The sequence below is a fragment of the Lemur catta genome, chromosome 22 (assembly GCF_020740605.2).
Source record: "Lemur catta isolate mLemCat1 chromosome 22, mLemCat1.pri, whole genome shotgun sequence".
NCBI lineage: Eukaryota > Metazoa > Chordata > Mammalia > Primates > Lemuridae > Lemur > Lemur catta.
Genome location: NC_059149.1, coordinates 5297669 through 5324889, shown reverse-complemented (window position 1 = coordinate 5324889; position 27221 = coordinate 5297669). Strand labels below are relative to the sequence as shown.

Sequence of the window (27221 nt, the reverse complement as noted above, 5' to 3'; positions counted from 1 at the left end):
AATTCACAAGAGAGGAAATACAAATGTTCAATAACCATCACATTAAGATGTTATTAATATTGTAAAAAAACACAACCACCACAACTTTGCTAATCAGAGAAACTATATCTAAGGCATTTATTTCATTATTGAAACATGATGGGAATGTTAAAAGGACTGGAAGAGTATTAGTGTATAAAATATTAATAGTGGTTAAGCTGGATGGTGAGATCACTGATTTTCTTTTCTCTTTTTATACACTTTTCAGTTTGTTGTACAGTAACTATGTATCATTTTGTAATAAGATTTTATTTATGCACAAAGCAATTGCCTGGAACTGCAGTATGAACCTGGGGTTACGTTTGTGAAATAAAATATTGCTGATGTCACCTTTGCATTTGTCAAGCAGATTGTAAATTTCTCAGATACAGGTCATCATGTTGTAATAAGGGTCATCACTCATGATCTAGGTGAAACACTGCTCCCTTTCTCGTGGTCTTCATCACTTTGTCCCTACCACCAGGCAGGTGAACGCGAAATATCTTTGTTTGTTTGTTTAACCCTTTATTGAAATTGAAATAAATGTATAGATTAATTTGAGGAGAACTGGCATCTTTACAGTTGAGTCTTTTCTACCATCAGGTTATATCTCTCCATTTATCTGGGTTTCGTGAATGACCATCAATAAAGTTTTGTAATTTTTTCCATAAAAATCTTGCATAACTCTTAGATTTATTCCTAGGCACCTTGTAGTTTTTTACGCTTTTGTAAATAGCAGGAAATATCTTTTGGCACTGGTTGGCAGACGTGCTAAAACGATTCGTGTGGGCGGCTCCTGCTCTTGGCGAGCTGTTCCGTGCTGGCAGAGCGCGCCCCGCAGGGAGCCTGGCCGGCGGGCGTCGCTCGCACCGGAGCCGCCGGTTACCGCGTGCGGAGCGCGTCCCGCCTCGGGAACTCACTGCGCACACGCATTCGCGCGCGGGCAGGGCTGTCTCCCGCCGTCCCACCCGCCGAACCGTCAAGAGAGCAGGGCCTCGCACAGCAAGCCCGCCTCCCGCGGCCGCCGGCCCTCCCCAGCCGGGCCCCGCCCCGGAGCGTGACGTCACCGCGCGCGCCGCGCGCCGCGCCCCCTGTCAGAGGCAGCCATTGTTCCGCCGGGCGTGCGGGTCGCGCCGGTCGCCCCGGGTCTGGGTCGCTCGTGCCCGGTCTCCAAGTCCTCCTCCCTCCTTAAAGCTGGGAGGGCGCCGGCCCCCGGTCCTGAACACTGCGGGGTCCTCGGGTGCAGGCCACCATGAGCAAGCGGAAGGCGCCGCAGGAGACTCTCAACGGGGGAATCACCGACATGCTCACGGGTTAGCACCGGGCCGGGCCCCGGGGGCTTTCTCCTTTTCCCCTCGACCCATGGCCTTCCCTTCCTTCTCTCCCGCCCCGACAGTCCGGTGGGTGGGGTCGGCCCCTTGCGGCGGGTCGTCTTCCGTGGGGATCTTGCTTCGGCGCCCGTGACTGTTAGTCATCACTCAGGGGCTGCCTTTGGTCTGGCCCGCGGGGAATCGGGTGGTCGCTGTCCCTCAGAGGCTGCCACGCCCTCCTCCAGGAAACACAGTTCTCATTTGTTTACTCGTGGTTCTTGTTCACCCGAGCCTGTTGTTGCCGTTTCAGAACTCGCAAACTTTGAGAAGAACGTGAGCCAGGCTATCCACAAGTACAATGCTTACAGGTGAGACAGTGCAGTGTTCTCTGGTAGCATGCGTTTGGGGGTGCCCTTGTATAGTGTGGCCATTAACAGGACTGAGGGTCCGGTGGATATTTGGTCCATCTGCAAGAGGGGAAAAAAGCAAGAACCGAGGGTGGTTCCTTACACAATATTTCTGGAAGAATTTGGGACAGAGGCAGAGCTCTGTAGGATCCATTCACAGAAGTCCCCAGTGCTGGTTGAAAATAGTTGTAGCCAGATACGTATTTTTCCCATCATCACCGGTGAATTACTGGAGATGTGTAATTTTAAGCCACAGTGAAAGACAGTGTTCAGGTCTGTACTGGGAAATAGACGTGTTCAAGGAACCACATTTTCCATCTGATGGGCTGTGGCTGATCCTGACACCTTCATGGGATCCTCTCCTTGTCTATCTCACCAGAAGCCTTATCCTATCCGTTATTCCCACCTGCTTCTGCTCCTTGTCCTGTAGACATATCCAAGTCCTTCAGCTCTTAAAACGAAACCAAAACAATCTTAACTTCCCTCTAGCTAGCACCTTGTCTCTTTTCTCACTTTACATTTAGTCTTCTTGAATAATCTGCATTCCTTGCCTAGACTTCTTCATCCCTAGTCATTCCTTGTCTCATTGAGTGTAATTTCCATCCTGCTAGTCCTCTGAAAATGCCCTCACCTATATCTCCTCTTATTGGACTCTCAGTGGCATTCACCACTAGCTTACTGCATGAAAGTCCCTTGACTTCTGTGATGGCACTCCCTTCTGTTCTTTCATTTCTCCTTCTGTCTTACGTTTTGATGTTGGTAGAGGTTGAGCATCCCTAATCTGAAAATTCGAAATCTAAAGCTATTTGAGCACCAATGTGGTGCCACAAGTGGAAGAGTCCACATCTGACCTCATGTGACAAGTTGTGGTCAAAACACCATCAAAACTTTGTTTCATGCACAAAATTATTAAAAATATTGTATAAAATTACCTTCAGGCTATGTGTATAAGGTATATTTGAACTGCAAATGAATTTTGTGTTCAGATGTGGGTCCCATCCCCAAGATATGTTATTATGTATATGCAAATATTCCAAAATCTGAAAAAATCTGAAACACTTCTGGTCCCAAGCATTTTGGATAAGGGATACTCAACCTGTAGTTCCCAGAAGTTTGCCCTTAGCCTTCTTTTCTCACTTCGATGCTATTCCTGGCAATCCTGCCATTCTTGGCTTTGAATACCACTTAATGTCAGTGACTCCAAATCTGTGTCTCACTGGGTTTTTCTCCACATTTTAGCCCTATATTCCCTTTATCTCAACTCAACTCCCTTCTTCCCTTCCCACTCAACATAATTTAAAACTGATTATGCCCCCTCCTTTCCTTCCTTCCTGTGACTTCCTATGTAAAGTAATTGTACTATTATCCACACATCTGATCTAGAAACAGAGATATTCAACCCTGTCTTCTATCTGGGTTTCAGCAGTCTTCAGAGAGCAGGTATTTAGTCTTGAAGAAGCTTATCAGGGGATAAGTGAGAGGGAGAGTCATCTAGACAAAGGAAACAACATGTGCCAAGGCTTTGAGATATGAAGGGGTGTATAGCATTTTCTAGAAGTCATAATTCAGTTTGCTTAAATGATAAGATCAAGTAGAAAGTCTGGAAAAGCAGGTGATTCCCTACCACCTTGCATACTCCTCCCCTCCCCAATATACAGTTCTCTTGATCATGGCCAAAGTATTCTTTTGAGAATAGTTATCTGATCTTGTCATTCTGGTATATGAAATAATTAAATACAATTTTCTCTTTGTTAAAGCCCAAATACATTATGCCATACAAAAGACCTTTCATGATCTAATTCTTCCCTTTCAGGCTTTGCCCCACGTCTGAACTACTTGCCTTTCCTGAAATAATTGCCTCCATAACTTGCCCTCAGCCCAATCGTTAGCTTATAAATATGTCCTTTCCAGAGTCATCATCAGTCATATGCTTATAGAGAAGTTGAAATTCAAATCTAAAAGTTCACATGCTAGACTAGAATGAAAATCCAAGGTTCCAAGGACTATTCAAAATTTATGCTTTAGACTTAGCTATACTATTGCTTTTTATCAACATCAACTCTAAACTACATTTAGCATTGAAATTATAGACAGGATACCACCAGTGAGCTCCCAGGGTGTAGCCAGGCTATCACCAGATCACTGAGCTCGATATGTGTGGAGGTGGGCAAGAATCACAGGTTGCTGCTTTATGTTCAACTGAAATGGGAACAGATTCTTAAAAAACTGATAAGAGGTCCTAGGGGAATGCAGTTTGAAACCATGAGTTTTAAAATAGACATCCATAAGGAGATTTGCTACCTAATAATTCAAATACAGTGGCAAATTTTTATGAGGGCATAATGAACAATTTCTAAAAACTAGTTATTAAAAAGGCCCCCCACTTCGAAATTTTACTGGCTTAAAGAAAGGGGGAGTAACGATATTTTCCACTTATTCCCAAGAAAAAGAAAGACTGCTGGTCTCCTGAATCTCTCTAATGTTACATATACAGTTAAAATCATATTGTCTTCAAATGTGAGGATTTTTAAGATACTTTTTAAGTTAAAGATATAGTAGGTGGTCTGTCAGCTCATCTGAGTTTTAAATGAAGGTGGAAAATTAGTTATCTTGGTGAGAGTATGAGGTGGTTATTTGCTTGCCTATGTATTCCATTAAGAAATATTAAGTTCTTACTGGATTTCTAATTGGTTTTCATTTTTTCTTTCCTTATAGAAAAGCAGCGTCTGTTATAGCAAAATACCCACACAAAATAAAGAGTGGAGCAGAAGCTAAGAAGTTGGTAAGTTTAGTGAGCAAGTTGATTGAAGAGTTCACATGAGTACAAATTTAGTGGGTTCCCATAAAATTAAACTCACCTGTGTGAAGCTGCCTTGACCCACACAGGCAGATTTCACTGCTCCTGATTTCTTGGAATAATATTTAATGCTGTTTCAAGCATACTTTTTTAAACTCAGAATTCTTTTATTTGGGGGAGGGTGGACTTAAATTTTTTAAAATATATGTAATTAGAATTTTCTTTCTCTGCATTCCCATATATACATGTACTCATTCTCACATCGAATTTCAGCTTGAGTGTTGGTGCTTAAGGAGAGTGTAGTGACAAGCTGGTGCTAGCACATCTGGTCCCCAGGTGTAGGAACCTGTGTGAGTTAGTGAGAGTGAGTGTTCCCCAAAGAGATCATGCCTGCTAATAATCACGTGATTAAGCTCCTTTTATATTATGGGTTTAGCCTTGTTCTCTATTAAGTAGTTTCCATGAAGCCCTGTTTACACTAGTAGTATATCATATTTCTAGAGGGTCATGTTTCTTGATGATGTGTAATACAAGTTGAGCATCCCTTATCTGAAATGCCTGGGACTAGAAGTGTTTTGGATTTTGGATTTTTTCATACTTTGGCATATTTGTATTTGGTTGAGTATCTCCAATCCAAGAATCTGAAGTCCCAAATGCTCTAGTGAGCAGTTTCCTTTGAGTGTCATTTCAGTGCTCAAAACGTTTCAGATTTTGGACATTTCAGATTTCAAATTTTCAAGTTAGGACTACTCAACCTGTAATATCACTAAGAATATCCTGGGAAGGTCTACCTATTGATAGTCCGATTGCTGTCTCTCATCTATATCTCACTAAAATTCAAAGTGCCACAAATTTAAGGACCATGTGTTACTCATCTTTTGTTAAAGATACCAAACTGCTATGGATTTTGATTAGTTCAGGTCCTGATAGTTATCATGCCTTCTGTTGTTCTTCACCTGTTTATGTTTCATAAAAGTCCTCTGGAATTTAAGTATTAATATTTGCTTGTTTTTAACTTTCTCATAAGAGTCTTGAGAGCATGAACCATAACTGTCCTTATATTTTCACCCTTCAAAGTCCTAACATTACCAGAAATCTTGTACATCTTATGATGGAGTAGCAAATTATCCACATTAATCATGTGCCACATCTTAACCTTGAATTTGTTATTCAATCCAAATCATGCTCTGGTATACAGGTTTTAAATCCTCTATGGCATAAATAGTTCCCATCATCAGTATATCCTCCTCAGACAGACTAGGCAAGTAAGTGATAAATACATTAGACTTAATTCTAATTCTGAGTTTCTGTCTTGGTGAACTGACCCATTGTTGACCTCAGGAACCTCTCCTGCTTCCGTTCTGTTCCCCTTTTATCAACACTGTACAGTACTTCTTTTTTATGTTTATTATAAATAACCTGCTCATTTGTTAGAGAAAAACTGAAAAGTTCTGGAACATTCATCCCAAATCTGAGCTTATGCTATATCCCTAAAAAGAACACAAAAGTAGCCAAAATTTATTTTGCTTAAGACTGAACTTAATATAAAAATCTCATCATTATTCCTTTTCACTATTATTTTAAAAATCACAGACCTACTATGTAGCACATTTGAAATGAATTATTCATTCATTTCCAGAATGAATAATTTAATTTGCCTTTCATTCCTTAATGTTACATATAGAAAAAGCCTGGGTCTAAATTGCTTGAGGTCAGTATGTTATTAAGTAAAATAATTGTAATAAATTTTAAATTTTTAATAAATTTAATACTCAAAATATCTGTAAAGGAAAAAATAATTACCTTTCTTTTTATCTTCTGGTATAGGAAATGAGAAATCTGAGCAGTTTCCCTTTTCTAATCTATTCTGCCTTCTAAATCTTTTCATTTCTATCTGATAATTGCTATTTTCAGAACTTGAAAATGCATTCAATAGTTTAGGCACACTTATTAAATATTAGATAAATCAAGAATATAGATGAGTGAACTTAGGGCTAAGAGACACATATTATTATGCATACTGAATGTTTAAAAAGGACCAGTAAACATTAGAAAGTTCAACTTCAGTAATAGTCAAAGATGCAAATTAAAACAAAATAGAATATAGTGCCTATGAAATTATCAAATATATGCAACGTGGATAAAGATGTGAAAAAAAAGGACACTCATTTACTGCTAATGAAAGTGTTGGTTGTTACAGCCTTTCTGAAGGATAACTTGGTAGAATGTATATATCCTGTGACCTATTAATTTCACTTTGAGGAATTTGTCCTAAGGAAACCAGTAAAGATATGTGTATACATGGGTTCATTAGTTCATAATTTTTAAGCACCTACATGCCAGGTACTAGGGATAAAGCAATGAAAAGACAGGATCTGTGCTCTCCAAGAGCTCCTATTCTAGAGCAGTGCTGTCCAGTATGGCAACCACGAGCCACATTTGGCTATTGAGTTCTTGAAATGTGGCTAGTGTGACCAAAGAATGGAATTTTTAATTTTAATTAATTTAAACTTAAATTGTCACATGTGGTGGGTGTACCAGGTGGAAATGTCAGTGATTCCAGAGTGTGGTGCTTAGACCAGCTGCATCGGCTTCACCTGGCAACTTAGAAAAACAGACACCACTGTTTTTGACGCCGCTCCAAATGTAGTGAGTCAGAAACTCTAGGGTGGGACTTGGCATTCTGCGTTTTAACAAGTCCCCCAGGTGATACTGATGTGTACAAAGGCTTGAGAACTTCTGTTCTAAAGGAAATTTATGAAAGCATTGGTATATTATCAAATAATTGGAAACCATTTAAATGTTCACCTATAGGATATTTGTTAAGTAAATTATTACACATTCATACAATGATGTGCTGTGCAGCCATTACACATCCCATAATTGTGTTTATTTATTGATATGGAAATTTGTTCATGTTTTTTTAGTAAAAAGCATATATATACACACACATAATTCTGCTTATATTTATGAGCAGAAAAGAAGTCAAGTAATATATACCAGATGTTAGGGGATGAGGTTATAGGTCATTTTAATTTTCAGGGTAATGCCATTGATGAGGGATTTTTTTGTATTCTTTATGCAGCTCTATGTTTTCTAATTTTTCTATAACAAAAGTTAATTTTAAGTAAATGAGATATTTACAGTTATTTTACTAGGCTTTCCCTTTTGTCAATCATTTAAGCATTTTGCCTCTGGGAGAATTTTTTACTGGGGTTCAATTTTCTGTATCCTTTGTTTTAAACCTTGTCATGTGGTATTAACTTGTTTTTCATTTACTACTTCTTTATCTTTTAGTGATTTGGTAAGCATTATATTTATATGACTTTTATATTTTTAATTTTCCACGTAGCCTGGAGTGGGAACAAAAATTGCCGAAAAGATTGATGAGTTTTTAGCAACTGGAAAGTTACGTAAACTGGAAAAGGTAAAATTTTAACTTGTTTACTTCTTTGATTTTAGTGTCTGCCTTTATGGCAGCTGTCGTGGAGCATCACTGCAGGGTGACTGATGCCACACTGGTGAGAGACTCATAGGGAAGATCAGTGAGGTTGATGGCTTTATTTTTAAAAATTTGAATATTGTTCCTATAAAATGTTCACTTATTTTATGTGACATTTAAGCAACTTAGCATCAGTGACAGAGTTAGCTCCTCATTTTCAGTACCTTTCAGAAAAGAGATTATAGGCTTTGACTAAAAAATCATTATCTTTTAGAATTTCTATGCTTAAACTCTCCCAGGCATTTTTATGGTTTTATTTCACCCTAAGATAGGAATTGTATCACTTCTGGTCTTTTATGAATAGGCCTTTTAAAAATATTGGGTCACTTAGAGATGAGACATCTTCAGCTACTCTGTTATTCACCTCTAATCACCTCGGTTATACATGAATACTTTCTTGTGGGTCATCCAGGCAAATGTAAATGGCTCTCTTAGCAGACTGATATATTTCCAATGAGAACACTTAGGTCCTCAAAGCATTCCTAAATTATCGTTAGACTTTTTTTTTTTTCCCTTAAAGATTCGACAGGATGATACGAGTTCATCCATCAATTTCCTGACTCGAGTTAGTGGCATTGGGTAAGAACAAATTTTTAAGCAGACACAGTAGTAGGTTGGTTTTATTTCTCATGTCAGCCAAACTAAATTACATGCTGTTTCTCTTCACAACTGTACTTTTCCACCTCTGTGCCTTAGCCCGTACAGTTCACCCTTCCATAGTTTCTGTACCTGAAGCCGGTTTCTTCGGATGCTCCCTCCAGATGCTGGATTGGTGGAATCCCCATCCAAAGTGAATGCTAACCTCTTTCATGAAACCAGTTTGATTCCCCAGCCAGAAATAATCCCTCCTTCCTCTCCCCTCCACTGCACTTGCTCTGTGTACATCTTACTGCCTCGTTTGCTTCTCTGAGCATGATACTTATCTTAAGCATTGAAACCTTTTTCTGTACTACCTTATGAATTTTGGAACAATCCTTTAGGCATTTTTTAATGAAGGAATCTTTACCTTAATATTTGAGCTAGCACCAAAGGAGGCTTCTTTGACACTGGACAAAGTAAAGATATTAAGGCTCCTTCCCATAACTCCCCCGAAAAAAGGCCAAGTGCTGTGGCTCATGCCTGTAATCCTAGCACTTTGGAAGGCCGAGGTGGGAGGATTACTTCAGTCCAGGAGTTCAACACCAGCCTCAAACTTGAGGTTTGCAAGACCCTGTCTCTACAAAAAAAAAAAAAAAATTTAAAAATTAGCCAGGTATGGTGGTGCATGCCTGTAGTCCCAGCTACTCAGGAGGCTGAGGCAGGAGAATCACTTGAGCCCAGGAGTTTGAGGTTGCAGCGAGCTATGGTGACACCACTGCACTCTAGCCCAGGCAACAGAGTGAGGCCCTGTCTAAAAAAAAAAAAAAAAAAAAAGATAAAGGCTGTAATGCTTTGTTTATCTCTCATCTTTATGGAACAAGGCATTCCTTCAAATATATGATGACTGTCCCCTTAAATGGCAGTATTTTCTATGAAGATTATTTTAAAATATATTAAATACTTAAACTTAGCACACTGAAAATGAGCATGGGGTTTTGGGGACCAAAGACCATTATAAAATTTTCATTAGAAGGTGTTTGAGAGTGCATCTGTTATATTACCCTCTTTTCCAGGCAAGAACACCGAAACTTGAATACAGAAAGTGGCTGACCGTGGCAGAGCCAGGTTTAGAGCCCATGTCTTCGGACTCGCAGTTCGGTTGTGTTTCTTCTGTGCTACACTGCCTTCCGAACACCAGTATCAGTTTCCGTGCCACACTATAGTACCGTGACATTTGCACAGGTTACTGAATTGTCAGGGTTATCTGTCCCCAGACACTGTGGCCCCAGAATGTTGTGCTTTTGTGTGTGTACACATGTGTGTATGTGTTTCTTCCTGATCCCTGTTCCTACTTGATTATGCTATAACTGGTACAGTGGGAAGAGAGTGAGGAAATCTGGGCACTGGTCCCAGTGCGACCACCAGCTAGATTTGTAACCTTAGCAAGTCACTTCAGCTTTCTAGGTTTCAGTGTCCTTCCCTGTAAAATGAGAGGGAGGTTGGGTTAATCTCTAAGGTTTTTTCTTTCCCTGCCATTGTATAAAAGCATTTTCAGTCATTTCTGATGTCCTGATTTATTCATATGAACACAGCAATCACAGTGATGTTTTAGAAACCTAAATCATATTTTTTCACTGCTTTGCATGTTACCCTCTAGTAGCTTCCCATTGCATTCAGAATAAAATCCAAACTTACTACTGTGGCTCAAAAAGCACAATAGAGTGTGACCCCTGCATATTGCCCAGAGGCAGTTAATACCACCACCTACTTTACTCTAGCCATACTGGTTTTTCTCTTGAACAAGCCAAGCTCATGCCAGCCTTAGGGCGTTTGCACTAATTGTTTACTTTGCCTGAAATGCTTTTTGCCCCGTGATGCCCCAGGTAGCTGGCTCTTTGCTGTTCAAATCTCAGCTTAAATATTATCTCAGAGGCCTTTGCTCAGCACTCAACCTAAACTAGGACCCAGCTACTCTGTCATATCACCCTATTTTAATTTCTCTACCTGATATTTTTCTTGTTTGTATATATGTCTTTTTTTTTTTATTTTTTTAAAGAGACGGGGTCTTGTTCTTCCTCAGGCTGGTCTCGAACTCCCTAGCTCAAGCGATTGTCCTGCCTCAGCCTCCCAGAGAGCTAGGATTATAGGCATAAGCCACCGCGCCTGGCCTTGTTTATATATGTGTCTGTTATCTCTCTACTCCCACTTCTATTCCTGCTGTATTTTCAGCACCCAGGAGGGTGTGTGTCACATCATAGGCCCTCAGTAACAATAAATGAACAGTTCTCAAGTGCCCATGTGTCTGTATGTGGGCATTATGACAGCTAGCTGCTTAGACATCTTTATCATGTCCAAGTTCATGGTTGTCTTCCTAACGATTGAAACTTCAATAATTTTTACTTTGGATAAAATTGAACATTACCAAAGTGATCGTGCAACATTTTAGCAGGTCTTATTTGCTTAGTAGCAACTCTTATTGTTTGAGGAGAGAAGACATGGTTGTTAGGAGGATCCCAAGTTCCACCTGACACTGAGACGGTGCTTTTCTTTCTCTGTAGGCCGTCTGCGGCGAGGAAGTTCGTAGACGAAGGTATTAAGACACTAGAAGGTGTGTATGACCATAGGTCAGTAATTCCAGGTTAAATATTGTCCTGAAAGACCATGAATGTTCCAACAAACCTGAACTTAAAAAACCTCTTCTTAATCAGTAGACACAAATGACAAGATTTTCTTTTTAACTGTGCAGTAGGGAGTAGACACAGGGTATAGTTTGCATTACCATCTTAAAGATTTTTAGGTTTGTAACTCAGAAAAGCAAGAAGAGCAAGAAGTGGCTTCTTGGTTTAAAGGCAATGAAATAATTATCATTTGTAGATTTTTAGAATATTTAAATTACCTTTGTTTCTTGAATAAAATTTTAGAAAAAGACTGAAAGCTAAGTTACATGTTGGGAAAGATTCTGTAAGAGATTTGCAATGCTTATTAAAGAAGTTTTTACTTTCAAAGAAGTGATAAAAATAGAGCCTAAGTCAAGTAATTATAAAACATTTTCCTTAAATCTAACACTCCTTTAAATATAATTTCTCTCTTCATACTTTTCAAGGGTATAAGCTGTATATATATGGATTCATTAAAGTTCATCCGTGGCATTTGGGATTTAGTATTTGTGAGTTCAGCTATTCGAAGGCAACCCAAATATTTAGGTGAACAGGTTTTGGAGACTGCCCTGGGTTTGAATCCCACCTCTACCACTTTATTAGAATGAGCAAACTTAGTGCTTTAGTTTCTCAACTACAAAATGGGTATACCTCTCTCGTTTGATTAAATGCAATAATGTATGTAAAGCACTTAGCAGAGTGTTTGGCACATAGTAAGTACTACTTAAAAATGGTAACTGACTGTTATAAGGCGTGATTAATTAGTCATATTACCAAGTTCAGAATTTGTGTGAGTCACGTAGCTGGAGAATGAGCTCTACATGTGCATCTCGGAGGGGCATCTGCTTCTGTGCTTATAGCGTGCACCGTTTATCTGAGGGAAACGGTTGGTAAAAGCGGTCAGGAATTTGTGGGTTTCTCAGAGGTGGTCAGTTCTGTTTCTTGATAGTATCGAGGATCTGCTGCTCTGGTTTTTGTAATATTTTACAATTCACAGATATGTAATAAAACTGTTAATATCTATAACTACATATATCTGTATAACAAACTCAAGATTTCCATTTCATTTTCAGTCATATACTTTAGTGTTTTCTGTGGGCACACAACTGTGGGAAGTATTAAGTGATCCATGTATCCTGAAGATGCTTATTTTTTTCCATTTTATATCCTCAAGGGAATTTATATATTGTGAATATAAGGGTGATTATTGGAATTGCTTTTGAAGCATACTTTTCTTGCTGTTCTTTTAACGAGGCTCACCACTGTACTCATGCCCAACGAGGTGGAACTAAATCATTTTTAGACTTAAGATAGGATGTTGCAACAGTTTTTTAAATTAAAAAATGAAGATGCAGGCTGGGCATGGTGGCTCATGCCTGTAATCCTAGCACTCTGGGAGGCCGAGGCAGGAGGATTGCTTCAGGCCAGGAGTTTGAGGGCAGCCTGAGCAAGAGTGAGACCCCGTCTCTACTAAAAATGGAAAAATTAGCAGGATATGGTGGCACACACTTGTAGTCCCAGCTACTCAGGAGGCTGAGGCAGTAGGATTGCTTGAGCCCAGGAGTTTGAGGTTGCTGTGAGCTAGGCTGACGCCACGGCACTCTACCCAGGCAACAGAGTGAGACTCTGTCTCAACAAAAAAAAAAAAAAAAAAAAAATGAAGGAACAGTAATACCTTTCCTTTAAATAGGCCTTTTAGCACAATCCCTACACAAATTGGCACTCAGTACTAATTGAATATAGGAGTGATTGAACAAATGAGTGATACGAATAAACCTAATTAATCATAAAACATCCAGAAGTTGTGGTTACTACTGCTGCTATTAACAGTAAATGGGCTGGGCGAGGTGGCTCATGCCTGTAATCCTAGCACTCTGGGAGGCCAAGGCAGGTGGATCACTCGAGGTCAGGAGTTCCATACCAGCCTGAGCAAGAGCGAGACCCCGTCTCTACTAAAAAATATAGAAAGAAATTAGCGGGCCAGCTAAAAATATGTAGAAAAAATTAGCCAAGCATGGTGGTGCATGCCTGTAGTCCCAGCTACTCGGGAGGCTGAGGCAGGAGGATCAGTTAAGGAGTTTGAGGTTGCTGTGAGCGAGGCTAATGCCACGGCACTCTAGTCTGAGCAACAGAGTGAGACTGTCTCAAAAAAACAAAACAAAACAAAAACAAAAACAAACAGTAAATGAAGCAATATTGGTTCTTACAAGGTTGCTTTTTGTTATAGCCAGTAAAATTTGGTATGATCCTTGTATGTTTTATCTACTGTTTCATACAAATGTAATTGAAATTTTGATTCAGTAAATAAAAATCATGAAATCAGCTGTTAGCTTTTACTACATTGATTTGAAGAGTCACTTTTGTCTAGTTCTTAATATCTGAAATTTTTTTTTCTCATTGTGTTTTCAAAGTCATTTTAATGTATTTTTCCCCAGGTAGTTTTTTGCAAAAAGGGTCATTGAGGTTAGCATTTTTTCCCCCAAAAAATGTTTAAATTAATACCTCAACTTTATTTATCTTCTATACAGATCTCAGAAAAAATGAAGATAAATTGAATCATCATCAGCGAATTGGGCTGAGGTATGATAGCAAATTTTCTTTTGACACTTGAGATGTAAAAGTAGAAATTTTATAGACATTCTTTCATACACCGTAATGACTCTTCAAACTTAGCTAAACACAACCACTTTTCTATTCAGAAATACTAAGATTTGTTGTGGACTCCTATGAGTGTATGCCTGTGTTCACATAATAAAGCCTTTGTTTTTGCTTTCTAGGTTTTTTACTTATTTTGAGGATTTCCCTCATTCTCTTGACTTTAGCAGGGAACTTCCTCTTAAAATACATAGAACTGAGTGTATCAGGCAGCCAGCGGGTGTTTATTTCATGCTTACATTGTACAAAGCACTGCACTAGGTGTGGGGTAAAAATGTAGATGTATTCAGTGTAGCTCTTAAGGAATTTATAGTCTACCTGAGAAGATAGGACATAAACATGAAAAACTAAGTTTAATAAAAGGAAAAACCCCACACCTAAATAACAGTATAGGAATAACTAATAGGCATATATCTGTGTCAGCATCAATAATTATTTCATGTGCCACATATAATCTGGGAAGCCCCCTTCTAATTGATTATTTACAATTACAGAACATAAGTGCTATATATATCTTCTATGGTGTTATATAGTCTTGTTGATGATTCAGTCCTAATAACCTTCTGAATTTTCCTATTGATGCCTTACCATAATATTTTAAAACTTATACTACTATTCCAAAATTTTGAGCCAGTAAGAGACCAAGATGGTGGGATTCCCACTTCCCTTGCATTTGCATAGTAAATGGAAGTCTTCAGAAGAACCTGGTTGTTGTGAGAATTGGTTTTGAACAGGTTCGTCATTGTTCTTATACATATGCTTAGACATTATTTCCTATTCAGATAATATTTTCGTAATGGCCTTATCGAGATATAATTCATATATCATCCAATTAAAATATTTAAAGTGGGCCAGGCGCGGTGGCTCACGCCTGTAATCCTAGCACTCTGGGAGGCCGAGGCGGGTGGATCTCTCGAGGTCAGGAGTTCGAGACCAGCCTGAGCGGGAGCGAGACCCCCGTCTCTACTAAAAATAGAAAGAAATTATCTGGCCAACTAAAAATATATATAGAAAAAATTAGCCAGGCATGGTGGCACATGCCTGTAGTCCCAGCTACTGGGGAAGCTGAGGCAGTAGGATCAGCTTAAGCCCAGGAGTTTGAGGTTGCTGTGAGCTAGGCTGACGCCACAGCACTCACTCTAGCTCAGGCAACAGAGCGAGACTCTGTCTCAAAAAAAAGAAAAAAAAATTTAAAGTGTACAATTCAGTGACTTGTATATTCACAGAGTTGTGCAACCTGTCACTACAGTCAATTTTAGGACATTTTTGTTATCTCAAAAAGAACCGCATACCCATTGGCGGTCATTCCCCTTTGCTCCCCAGTGCCACCACTGTATGGCACCAGCTTCCTCAACCCCAGGCAGCCACTGATTTCCCATAAATGAAATCATACAATATGTGGTCTTTTGTGACTGGCTTCTTTCACTTAGCATAATGTATTCAGGGTTCATCCCTGTTGCAGGATAATGTTTTAACATATGATAATTTTGCAAGATTTAAGAGCAGTAAACTGTAACCCCTTGACTTGCCAGTAGAGAGCAGTCTACTTTGAAAACGTACACTAACTTAAATATATTTATTTATTCTTGTTATGTGAATATGAAGCTTATTTACACATAAGTTTAGATGGAGTCAGTGGAATATTACAAGAGATAACACTTAAGGATTTCAATCTAATTAAGGAATAAACCTCCCCTTACTAAAATAATTCTAGTCTTGATTTGTCAGAATGATCTGCTGGTATGAGGATACTTGTTATGGTAGGCAATTTACTTTTTAAGGAGATTTAAATTTTACAGAATCTTTTGTTTACTTACTCTGTGTTTATAGGTATTTTGAAGACTTTGAGAAAAGAATCCCTCGTGAAGAGATGTTACAAATGCAAGTAAGAGTGGGCTGAATTGTATTCTTTGATTAGACTTGAGAATGTCACCTGGTGAGAAGCCATGTTTGGAATACTGACTTAATTTTTCTTCTATTAGGATATTGTACTAAATGAAGTTAAAAAAGTGGATTCTGAATACATTGCTACGGTCTGTGGCAGTTTCAGAAGAGGTAACATACTGGAGATCTTTCCATATCAGTATATAGAGAACTTCCTTATTCTTTTTTATAGCTGCAGAACATTCAGTCGTGTGGATGTGCCATATTTTATCCAGTCCCCTATTAACGGACCCTTGGTTTGTTTCTCTTTTTTGCTCATTTTTTTTCATTTTTGCTTTTTAAATAGAGTAAAACATTTTTGGTGGTGGGTGAGTAGTGAAAGACATCCAGCTTTTAGGAGAAAGAAATGAGAAGAAAAAAAGACAATAGAATTTTCTTTATTAAAATAGCTTTCATAGATGTCCTGGGATCAGTAAACATTCAAATATAGTCTTCTTTATATTTAAATATCTGGTTAATGATCATTGTTGTATAGGATAAAGATACAAAGACACTGCAAGATCTTCAGTCACCATAAGTATGTTTGGCCTATATTGTATTTATCAAGAAGGAAAGCGAAGAGATAGATGGAATTATTTTGTGCTAGCTGTGTATCAGGCAATATAGCCAATGCTTTTACATATGTTCTTATTTAGTTGCACAATAGCTTATAAAGTGGCTTTTAGTAGTTTGCAGACAAGAAAGCTGAAGTCTAGAGGAATGTAGAGTCAGTCCTAATTTGCAATACTGAAAAAAGGTCAGTTAAAGTGAAAAAAAAATTCATCTAAGTGGAGACAGAATTTCGTGGAATATAGTAAAAGAAAGGTTTAAACAGCTGTATATAACTTGCCAGAAGCTATGTGGTTGTTGAATATAGATCCAAACCAAAGTCTAAGTCATTATAAAGTGCTATGTTCTCATCCATGGTACCATAATAGTGATTTTTATTACTATGTATTAATTAAGTTCAATCACAAGAATTGAAATGAGTTTTCTGATTAACCTTTATGGAGTTAAGAGTATAGTATTTAATTTGAGATATAGAGTTGTTCATAGGTGTATTTTAAAGCTATTTTAAAATATTGTTTGTATTCATTATTGAGTAGTTATTTAGGTGCATTTTGAACACATTAAATTAACCAATTGTATGCAATTTATTTCTAATGCCAATTACTGTTGTTATCCCAGATTCTGCTGTCTATACCAATACACCTGAATAGTTGGACAGAAAATTGAAATCTTTAACTAATTCTGAATATGAAGCACAGTGAAATAGAAAGTTAGGATATAAGAAGTAAGGCTCTTCTGTGTGTGTCATCAGCTTGGTCCTGTTGGCCTAACTGATGCATTGACATGGAGAATTCCACATGGATTCTTTTGCTGTCGCAGGTGCAGAGTCCAGCGGCGACATGGATGTTCTTCTCACCCATCCAAGCTTCACTTCGGAATCAGCCAAACAAGTACCTCAGAATTCGTACATAAGCAAATGTGATCAGTCTTATACAGCAGTGACTGTCATTTTCTAAATGACAGTCGGATGTGTCGAGAATAAGTTTTGTTTTAATGTTTCTAAAAAGTCAGCTGCAGTATTTTGTATTGACTGAATTCTGTGTAAAGCAGAGTAAGTTGTTGGAAGGGATACACATTGTTTTTCCTTGAGGAATTGGGAGGACAGTCTAGCATTTGAAAGAGGTGAAATTTAATAAAATATTTTCAGAATTATTTACTATCATAGATATTTTAGAAATACTCAGCTTAATATTCAGGTTTTCATTAAACAAATATTTTTCTATTAAAAAATAAAATATCAAGAGACCTTCCGTCTATTAGAAAACCCATAAAGGCAAAATATTTTTTTCTTTTTGAGACAGAGTCTCACTTTGTTGCCCGGGATACAGTGAGTGCTGTGGTGTCAGCCTAGCTCACAGCAACCTCACACTCCTGGGCTCAAGTGATCCTCCTGCCTCAGCCTCCCGAGTAGCTGGGACTACAGGCATGTGCCACCATGCCCGGCTAATTTTTTCTATATATATTTTTAGCTGTCCATATAATTTCTTTCTATTTTTAGTAGAGACAGGGTCTCACTCTTGCTCAGGCTGGTCTCAAACCCCTGAGCTCAAACGATCCGCCCTGCCCCGGCCTCCCATAGTGCTAGGATTACAGGCATGAGCCACCTCGCCCAGCCAAGGCAAAATATTTTTGATTTTGGAATATATGCCTTTTAAAGACGAAGCAGCTAATTCTTTTATTTAGTGAAATAAATAATGTTTGTTTTAGGGTATCATGTTACTGGTAACAACAGTAGTTTCTAAAAATATGTTTTGTTTGATAAGATGATGAATTTTCTGTTAGAAGGAAAAGGTACTTACTCAGAACATTAAAAAAAATAGGGATTTCTCCATAGATAATCAGAAAACTCATCTTAAAATGTTTTCTTAGGGCTGGATGTGGTGACTCATGCCTATAATCTTAGCACTGCACTTTGGGAGGCCTAGGTGGGAGGATCGCTTGAGTTCAAGACCAGTCTGGGCAACATAGCCAGACCCCATCTCTAAAAAAAAAAAAAAAATTAAAAATTAGCCAGGTGGGGCGGGCGTGGTGGCTCACGCCTGTAATCCTAGCCCTCTGGGAGGCCGAGGGAGGTGGATCACTCGAGGTCAGGAGTTGGAGGCCAGCCTGAGCGAGACCCCGGCTCTACTAAAAATAGAAATAAAAATTATCTGGCCAACTAAAAATATATATAGAAAAAATTAGCCGGGCATGGTGGCACATGCCTGTTGTCCCAGCTACTTGGGAGGCTGAGGCAGGAGGATCACTTGAGCCCAGGAGTTTGAGGTTGCTGTGAGCTAGGCTGACGCCACGGCACTCACTGTATCCTGGGCAACAAAGTGAGACTCTGTCTCAAAAAAAAAAAAAAAAAATTAGCCAGGTGTGGTGGCACATGCCTGTAGTCCTAGCTACATGGGAAGCTGAGGCAGGGGGATCACTTGAGCCCAGAAGTTTGAGGTTGCTATGAGCTATGATTGTACCACTGCACTACAACCTGGGCAATGTGGTGAGACCCTGTCTCTTAAAAAAAAAAAATGTTTTCTTGCCACAACAGAGTAATTGTTCTTTTTCTTATTCCCTAATTATGATTCTACAGCCAAAGCTGTTACATCGTGTTGTGGAACAGTTACAGAAGGTCCATTTTATTACAGATACTCTGTCAAAGGGTGAAACAAAGTTCATGGTAAGTACTCATTTGATTTATTTAGCACATCTGAAAAAAACCTTGGACACTATTCAGTAACCATTCTGGGTGTGTGACTTCATTGTAGCTTTGTATTACAGTCAACAAGTAGGATATCTGTGAGACCTTAGAGAAAAATAATTAGCAGAATGCCTGATTCTCATAGGTACTCTCAGAAGATTTTAGTATTTTCTTTTAAATTTCCCACTTACAAGTAATCTATGCCATCAGAGTAATTAGTCATAATCTGCTTTTTAAAAATATCAATAATGATTGGGAGGCCAAGGTGGGAGGATCACTTGAGGCCCAGAGTTCAAGACCAGCCTGAGCAAGAGTGAGACCCCCGTCTCTACAAAAAATAGAATTAGCCAGGCATCATGGTGCATGCCTGTAGTCTTAGTTATTTGGGAGGCTGAGGCAGGAGGATCACTTGAGCCCATAGTTGGAGGTTGCAGTAAGATGTGGTGGCGCCACTGCTCTCTAGCCCATATGACAGAATGAGACCCTGTGTCCCCCACTCCCCCCCCAAAAAATCAGTAATGATATTGACACACGGTGAGTTTTTCCCTAAAACAGCAAGTGGTTCTCATATTCTCTGACTCAGAATTTTTCAGTAAGTGAGGTTAGAATTGATTGAAGAGTAGTAATCTATTACAGCACCAAAGAAAGTAAAGGAATCAGGGTATGTAGTAGAACTGCAGGGAAGAAACGTGTGGAATACAGCCAGGGAGGGTGATGGAGGGGACACTGGCACCGTGAGGCCCGTCATGAGGAACTGCAACCCTGCAGCTTTCCTAGGGATTTAATACTTTAAGATTCAAGACAAATGGCAAATGGATTACAAACAGATTAATAAATGGCCCCATATAAAAAATCAACAGGAAGGCAAATAGAAATCCAGAATCAAGATTCTCATTTCTTTCTTACGTTTACCTTTGTTCTGGTCACTTAAATACATCACTTGGATCTTTTTTCTCTATGCCCCACTTTTCCAAGTTATATGACTGAAAGGAAAGAGATCATGCTTTCGGAGAGTGGACTTGTTAAAATTAGTAAGAGTCTCAGCGCATAGATTTGATAGGAGTTTTAGCCAAAAGTAGAAGATGGTTGAGAAAGATAATTAAAATATCATGTTGTTCAGAAAGCAGAATCGTGTTTGCCAGGGCTGGGGGAGGGGAGACTGGGCAGTTAGTGTTTAGTGGGTGCAGAGCTTCAGTTGGGGAAGATGAAAGCGTTCTGGAGACACATGGTGGTGATGGTTGTGCAGCAATGTGAATGTACGTAACGCCACAGAACAGTACACTTAAAAGTGGTTAAGATGGCAGATTTCATGTTGTGTATATTTCACCACACACACTCACAAAACCATGTCATTAAGTTCAGCATGGTGATTTTAATGGGCTGTGAAAGTGTATTGCCTAAGTTGATCACACTTCACCAATGTTTTCAAATGAATTTGGGGAAAGATAAAAATACAAGTTCTTGTCAGTCTTTGGGGAATAAATGTATGTTCTCTTGAATCTGTCAGGTTTGGAAGCCTTACTCTGTGCCCAGAAGTGTATATTATACACATGAAATGGTATTAAAAAGAGGGTTTGTATTTGCTCCTTGAACATCTTTTTAAAATTTAGATTGGTTTTACTTCACTCAAAATGAATGTGCATGAATCTTACATTTAAGAAACATTCAGTCAAGTAAAATCCTAAAAATATGTGCTAGACAAGTTGGATTTTTTGCATAGTGGAAAAGTTTCTTGGTCTGCCTGGGCATAGCCTGGGGACCCCTCTAGCCAAAATCTCTTCCTCTGACGGTAATCTCTGTGACAGTCACTGGAACCTCTTTACTGGGGAAGTATACCAGCTGTCTTCAGTTAGCGACCAGGAAGGTATTTCTGCAGCACACTGGCAGAAGCATTTTTTAATAGTCTTAACAGTGTTTTGCTGTGTTCAAAGAGAGATCCAGAAGAAAAACCAACAGTGGCTGTAGAGATCCAGCTAGCAAGAATACAGGGAAAATTACAAGCTAGCGGGCAGTGTGCAACCTGGAAAGGAAAGGCGGGTAGCCAAGTATACCTGAGCATAAACGTCGCTGATAGTGGCAGGATTGGGTTATCCTAGTAGCTACTCAATCAAAGAAAGAAGAGCCCTTTGCCTAGTAAGTGCGTGGGCAGCCGAATCCTGGTGACTACTCTGTGAAGGACTAAGGCCACTCACCCGTCCTGGGTAGAGCTGGGCTTGCAGGAAACTGCCCTACTCTGCCTTTGCGTGCTGTGGGCCGTGCACCTGGCAGCACGTCTGCAGGTACTGCAAGAAAGGGAATCCCCTGACCTATTTTCAGAAGAAAACAGGTTAAAGAATAAGAAAGCTGGTGTAGGCCAGGTGCGGTGGCTCACGCCTGTAATCCTAGCACTCTGGGAGGCCCAGGCAGGAGGATGGCTCGATGTCAGGAGTTCGAGATCAGCCTGAGCAAGAGCGAGACCCTGTCTCTAAAAATAGAAAGAAATGATCTGGACAGCTAAAAATATATATAGAAAAAAATTAGCCGGGCATGGTGGCGCATGCCTGTAGTCCCAGCTACTCGGGAGGCTGAGGCAGAAGGATTGCTTAAGCCCAAGAGTTTGAGGTTGCTGTGAGCCTGAAGCCACGGCACTCACTCTAGCCCAGGCAACAGAGCGAGACTCTGTCTCAAAACAAAAAAAAGAAAGCTGGCGTATTTGTTTTTAAAGTATAGAAGACTCTGATGACAATAAGACCAAGAAACTAAGGCCTTTATATTGTGACCTAGGAATCCATCCCAGTGGGTGGTTTTTGATAAAGTTTGGATATTGTACATGTGGTTCTTAGTCCTTGAAATTTAAAAAAATGTCATGTTTCAGCCTGCTGTTCTGACATTTATAATCAGCATTTTATTTGTTAGGAAGAGAAGCCCTCCAGGTCAACTCTTGCATCAGTTTTGGAGACAATAAGAGGGGATTTGTATGTCGTTGCAAAGGAAGGGGGGCGGGTGTTGGTGTGTGCATTGTAGAAGAATAGACTTGGATGCAGAAGATCCAGGATCTTATTCTGGCTCCATTACTAATTGTATGGCATTAGGCAAGTTGATTTACTTCAATAAGGCCTTAATTTTCTTACTGTGATAAGAAAAGTGATATTTGCCCTATGTCAGAGGACTGTTATGCAGGTCAAATTAAATAATATACATGGAAACACTGAAGAGTTTGTACAATTGTACAAATTAGAGTTTGTATGACTTCAGAGATTTTGAATCTTCCAGAGTTGTACAGAGAGTACTGCACAAATCTAAGGTATCATCTGTCTGGAAATAGATCAGAAAGGAAGGTGACCTGGTAAGGATTCAGTTGGGGAACAAAAGAGGGGACAGAAGGTGTGAGAGGGTGGTGAAATAAAAGGAGAACAGAATGGAGACAATGAGTACCTGTAGGAGGGGAAGACGTACCCAGTCAATGCGATATATGTGTGTTAAGCACCTGTACGTCCCAGGCACTGTTATAGAAGCTTGGGTTGTATCCGTTAATTTAAGTAGAACTTACACTGAGTTCTGTGGGAAGGGACTGATAGTTAGCAATGAACGAAACAAATTGGTGAATTATGTAGTATATTAGGCTAAGATAGTCAGTGCTGTTTTAAAAAGGGAGAGCAGTGTATGGGCCAGGGGAGTGGAGGAGGCAGTGTTGCACGGGGTGGTCGGAGGCGGCCTCCTTGAGAAAATGAGACTTAGGGAAAGACCTGAGGAGGGGAATTAGCTAAGCAGGTGTCTGGGGACCGGTGGCCAGGCAGGAGTCAGGGTAGTGACCCCAAGTGAGTGAGCGTTAAGCAGAGATAGCCAAAGAAGCTTTTTTTTTTTTTTTTTTGAGACAGAGTCTCACTCTGTGGCCTGGCCTAGAGTGCCATGGCGTCAGCCTCGCTCACAGCAACCTCAAACTCCTGGGCTCAAGCGATCCTCCTGCCTCAGCCTCCCGAGTAGCTGGGACTACAGGCATGCGCCACCATGCCCGGCTAATTTTTCTATATATTTTTAGTTGTCCAGCTAATTTCTTTCTATTTTTAGTAGAGATGGGGTCTTGCTCTTGCTCAGGGCTGGTCTCGAACTCCTGAGCTCAAACGATCTGCCCACCTCGGCCTCCCAGAGTGCTGGGATTACAGGCGTGAGCCACTGTGTCCAGCCCAAAGAAGCTATTAATAAAATCTCTAGGTTTCTGGAAGGAAATTGGCTACAAAATGAATTCAACTTAAAAAGTGGAATAAAACATTCTCATTCCACATCCACGTGATTCCAAAACCTCTTGTTGCTATAACCACTGACTAATCTTAAAGGTATACGTATCCATATGTTTTTCAAGTTACCTTCAAAACACGAATCCCTTTAAACTAGTAGTAATCAGACCTTAGGAAAGCCAGGGTTATCCCAGATCAGCTGATAAAATCATGGTCTTTAACTAGTTGAACTGTTCTTCCTGTGAATATAACATTTGGAAGAAAAACCAGCTTCTGCATTCAACTTTCTATTAGTTGTATATATGATGAGTGCCATTCAAATTTTAGTATTTAGTGTAAGTTTGGCCTTGGGTGATTTTCTGTGAAACATCTACAGGAAGAATTTAAGGAGCAATAGTGGATACTGGGGCTACTCTGAGGAAATGAAAGCAGCTTTATCTCAGACGCTCAGCATGCAGCTACCTAACTGAAATGCCAAACAAAACTAATCCACTCAGTCTAATGAAGAATTTACAGTAATACAGAGAAATTCCTTAACATTAGCACTTCAGAAAAAGTGCAGGAAATAAAATTAGCCTTGAGGAAACGAACAAAGCCATTAGATGAAATCCTATCACTGATGCGACAAACAGCTAGGTCATTGCCTGTGGCATCCAGACATCCATATCCGCAAGGTAATACCTACTGGTAAATCCAGATGGAAGTAATTTCTGATCCATTTGAAGGTGGAAGTTGAGTTGGAACTTGTTAATGCCTAAGAAGTTAGGCTTCATATTTTGAAGGTAAACATATTTCATTAATCTTTCACCCATAGGAACAGCTAAAGAAAATACCTAAAAATGATTTTAATTTTTCTATTTTGCTGAGTGAAAAAGTATGGCTTTTAGTGACACGTGTATTAAGTTGGCTACTCTTTAGGACCAGAAGCCTGTCACTTGTGTATTTGGCTTAGAATGTGGTATTTGACACTTTTAATTTGAAATTTGGTGGTATTTATGTCTTGTTTTACATATGTATGGGTTACTGCCAGAATTTTTGCCCTTTCTCTGGAAAGGTAAAAGATGACAAAAACAGACTTGGATAAATTTTGTTTGAAAACTGTAGAAGTACAATGAAAACTCACCTGTAGAGGAGGAAGAAAATGACTCCCTAATTTTCTTTTAAATTTTTCTTATTTTCTGTCTTTCCTAATTTCTAAGAGATTTCCTCAGTTTCAAACTCTTCTACTTCTTCAGAATATTTTTTATTTTGATTTAAACCTTTCCCCTGAAGGTTCTTTTTCTGTAGTCTTCTGCCCTTATTTCGTGGGTGAAATATCTTCTGTTTTCTGAGAATATTACTGGCAGCTTGTTTATTTTCTTTTTCCTGCATCATCATTGTTTCTTCCAAGTTGCTCTTTTCTGTTTTGGTCTTCTTCTGATTAGTTGCTCATAGCTAGAATCTTTATTCTCTGTGGCTCTCTAATCATGATGAATATAATAGAAAGGTGGTGATAATATGAAGCTTAGAGAAGCTGCTAAAAAGTGCTCAGGCTTTTAGAACTGCCGCCGTTAAAAGCAAAAATAGCCTCATGTTTAACATTTTATTAAAATTAAGCCGTAAGTTTAAAAACATCTTTAAACATTCTTTAACATATCCATTTTAGGGTGTTTGCCAGCTTCCCAGTAAAAATGAGGAAAAGGAGTATCCGCACAGAAGAATCGATATCAGGTATTACCCAGACTTCCTTGCTGGCCTGTAACATTCCCTTCTTGTCTCCTTTTCTCCCTCCCTCTTTGGATCTTGGATGTGACATGAATGTCTAGAGCCCCCTTTTATCCTAAAGGGCCATATGTGCTTGCAAAATACAGTGTTTAGCTTGAAGCCGTACAAAGAATAATGATTCTCTCTAGACTCTATTTTCCCCAGATTCGCAGCTCATGGCACCTTTCACAGCTCAGAAGTAGTTTCCTGCCTGGGGGGCTGGTTGTGCCAAGTGATGTGCTTTGCATCTCTCCCCGTTTCTCCACACCTCGTGGAGCACAGTTCGCTGAAACCTAAGCAGATCTTGCGGGGGGTGATTTGAATGGTCTGCCTAACAGTAGTCTCCTCTTCAAGTTCTCAGACCACAGAGGCTTATTTTAGGTATTTTGTTCCTTATTGATTTTAGGAGTCCTATGTTTGCTAAATTTGAAATGTGTAGCAAAAATTTATCTACTGTTCCTTTTTTTAGGTTGATACCCAAAGATCAGTATTACTGTGGTGTTCTCTATTTTACTGGGAGTGATATTTTCAATAAGAACATGAGAGCTCATGCCCTAGAAAAGGGCTTCACAATCAATGAATACACCATCCGGCCCTTGGGAGTCACTGGTGAGTATTTACGTCTGCATCGGATATAATCCCTGTCATCTGGAGAAAGTTATTTTCAAAGATGTTTTGGTTTAGCAATTTATTTCTAAGCCTTCTAGTAACTATGCCCGTTAGTGTAGTTTCTTTGTGTTGTTGGTCCCCAGGCTGTAAGAGGGGCTTTAATCCATAAGGTGTTCCCAGACCCTCAATTGAAGGCCATAAAGGATTTTTTAAAAAGTGTATCTCTAAGACTTCTGAAGAACTCAGGTATTGTTGCTTTTAGTGCCACACAAAACTGGATAGCTTTGGCCCCATGTTTTTAAAGTGTAAAGAATAAGAATTGCTTAATCTGTGCCTTATGGGTCTTGTTAACATTTCACAACGTATTCTGTGTTTACTGTTTTCTACTGGGAGGATGCCTTTTTGTCATTTTGCCCTGTAAGTGTAAAATAGGGCTTTTACTCTGGTAGACTAGGGCAGTGCTTCCCAGATACCAGTGTGCATACAAACCACTGGGGACCTCATTAAATTCAGATTCTGATTCCGTGGGCTCACAGTGGGGCTCAGAACTCTGCATTTCCAGTAGCTTCCAGGTAGGGCCTGTGCTGCTAGTCCAAGCAGCGCGTTGTGACTTGCGAAGGAACTAACTGGAGTATTTTATATAATACATGATGGCTACAGTGGAGATCCAACAGACAGGAAAATCATAAATTCGAGTCCCTTTAATGGCCATAGTTGGGATACAAGGCTCCTCTTGTAGCACTGATAATACATGTGACAAAGTTCAAACACGAGCGCATGTGAGAGGATGGAAGTGGTCATTATCTTTTTTTTAGTGACTTGGTTATCGTTTTCTTCTGAAAGCGAGTCCCACCCACCTCTCAATCCTGAACTCTTAACTAAATTCCCAAACTGGTTCTTAAAATAAGTTTCTTTTCTTTTTTTTTTTTTTTTTGAGACAGAGTCTCACTTTGTTGCCCGGGCTAGAGTGAGTGCCGTGGTGTCAGCCTAGCTCACAGCAACCTCAGACTCCTGGGCTCAAGCGATCCTCCTGCCTCAGCCTCCCGAGTAGCTGGGACTACAGGCATGCGCCACCATGCCCGGCTATTTTTTCTATATATATTTTTAGTTGGCCAGATAATTTCTTTCTATTTTTAGTAGAGACGAGGTCTCGCTCTTGCTCAGGCTGGTCTCGAACTCCTGAGCTCAAGCAATCCACCCGCCTCAGCCTCCCAGAGTGCTAGGATTACAGGCGTGAGCCACCGGGCCCAGCCTTAAAATAAGTTTCTTTTCTCTCTCTACTTACAGGAGTTGCTGGAGAGCCCCTGCCAGTGGACAGTGAGAAGGACGTCTTCGAGTACATCCAGTGGAAATACCGAGAGCCCAAGGACCGAAGCGAATGAGGCCTGCCCTTCCTCCCACGCTGCCCACTGGGAGTCTTAATTTATTTCTTAACCTTTGTTGTGTAAGGGTCTTGGGTGTTTTTAAATAATTATTTCTTCTTCATGCTTTAGCTTGCATTGTAGTCAATAAAACCTCTTGCACTGTTCCTGGATGGTGTTCTTACCTTCTTAC

General features: G+C 39.7%; 1 protein-coding gene across 1 annotated transcript; it reads left to right on the top strand.

Moving 5' to 3' along the window:
• The first annotated feature begins 1090 nt into the window (after nucleotides 1-1090).
• POLB (DNA polymerase beta) lies at nucleotides 1091-27195 on the top strand. The gene is made up of 14 exons (XM_045535721.1): nucleotides 1091-1331; nucleotides 1639-1696; nucleotides 4451-4517; nucleotides 7885-7959; nucleotides 8555-8613; nucleotides 11172-11221; nucleotides 13799-13850; nucleotides 15756-15810; nucleotides 15908-15980; nucleotides 17238-17308; nucleotides 18994-19080; nucleotides 24961-25025; nucleotides 25528-25667; nucleotides 26955-27195. The coding sequence occupies exons 1-14, from the start codon at nucleotides 1271-1273 to the stop codon at nucleotides 27047-27049; spliced, it is 1008 nt and encodes a 335-aa protein (XP_045391677.1). The 5' UTR covers nucleotides 1091-1270; the 3' UTR covers nucleotides 27050-27195.
• Nucleotides 27196-27221: the final 26 nt, after the last annotated feature.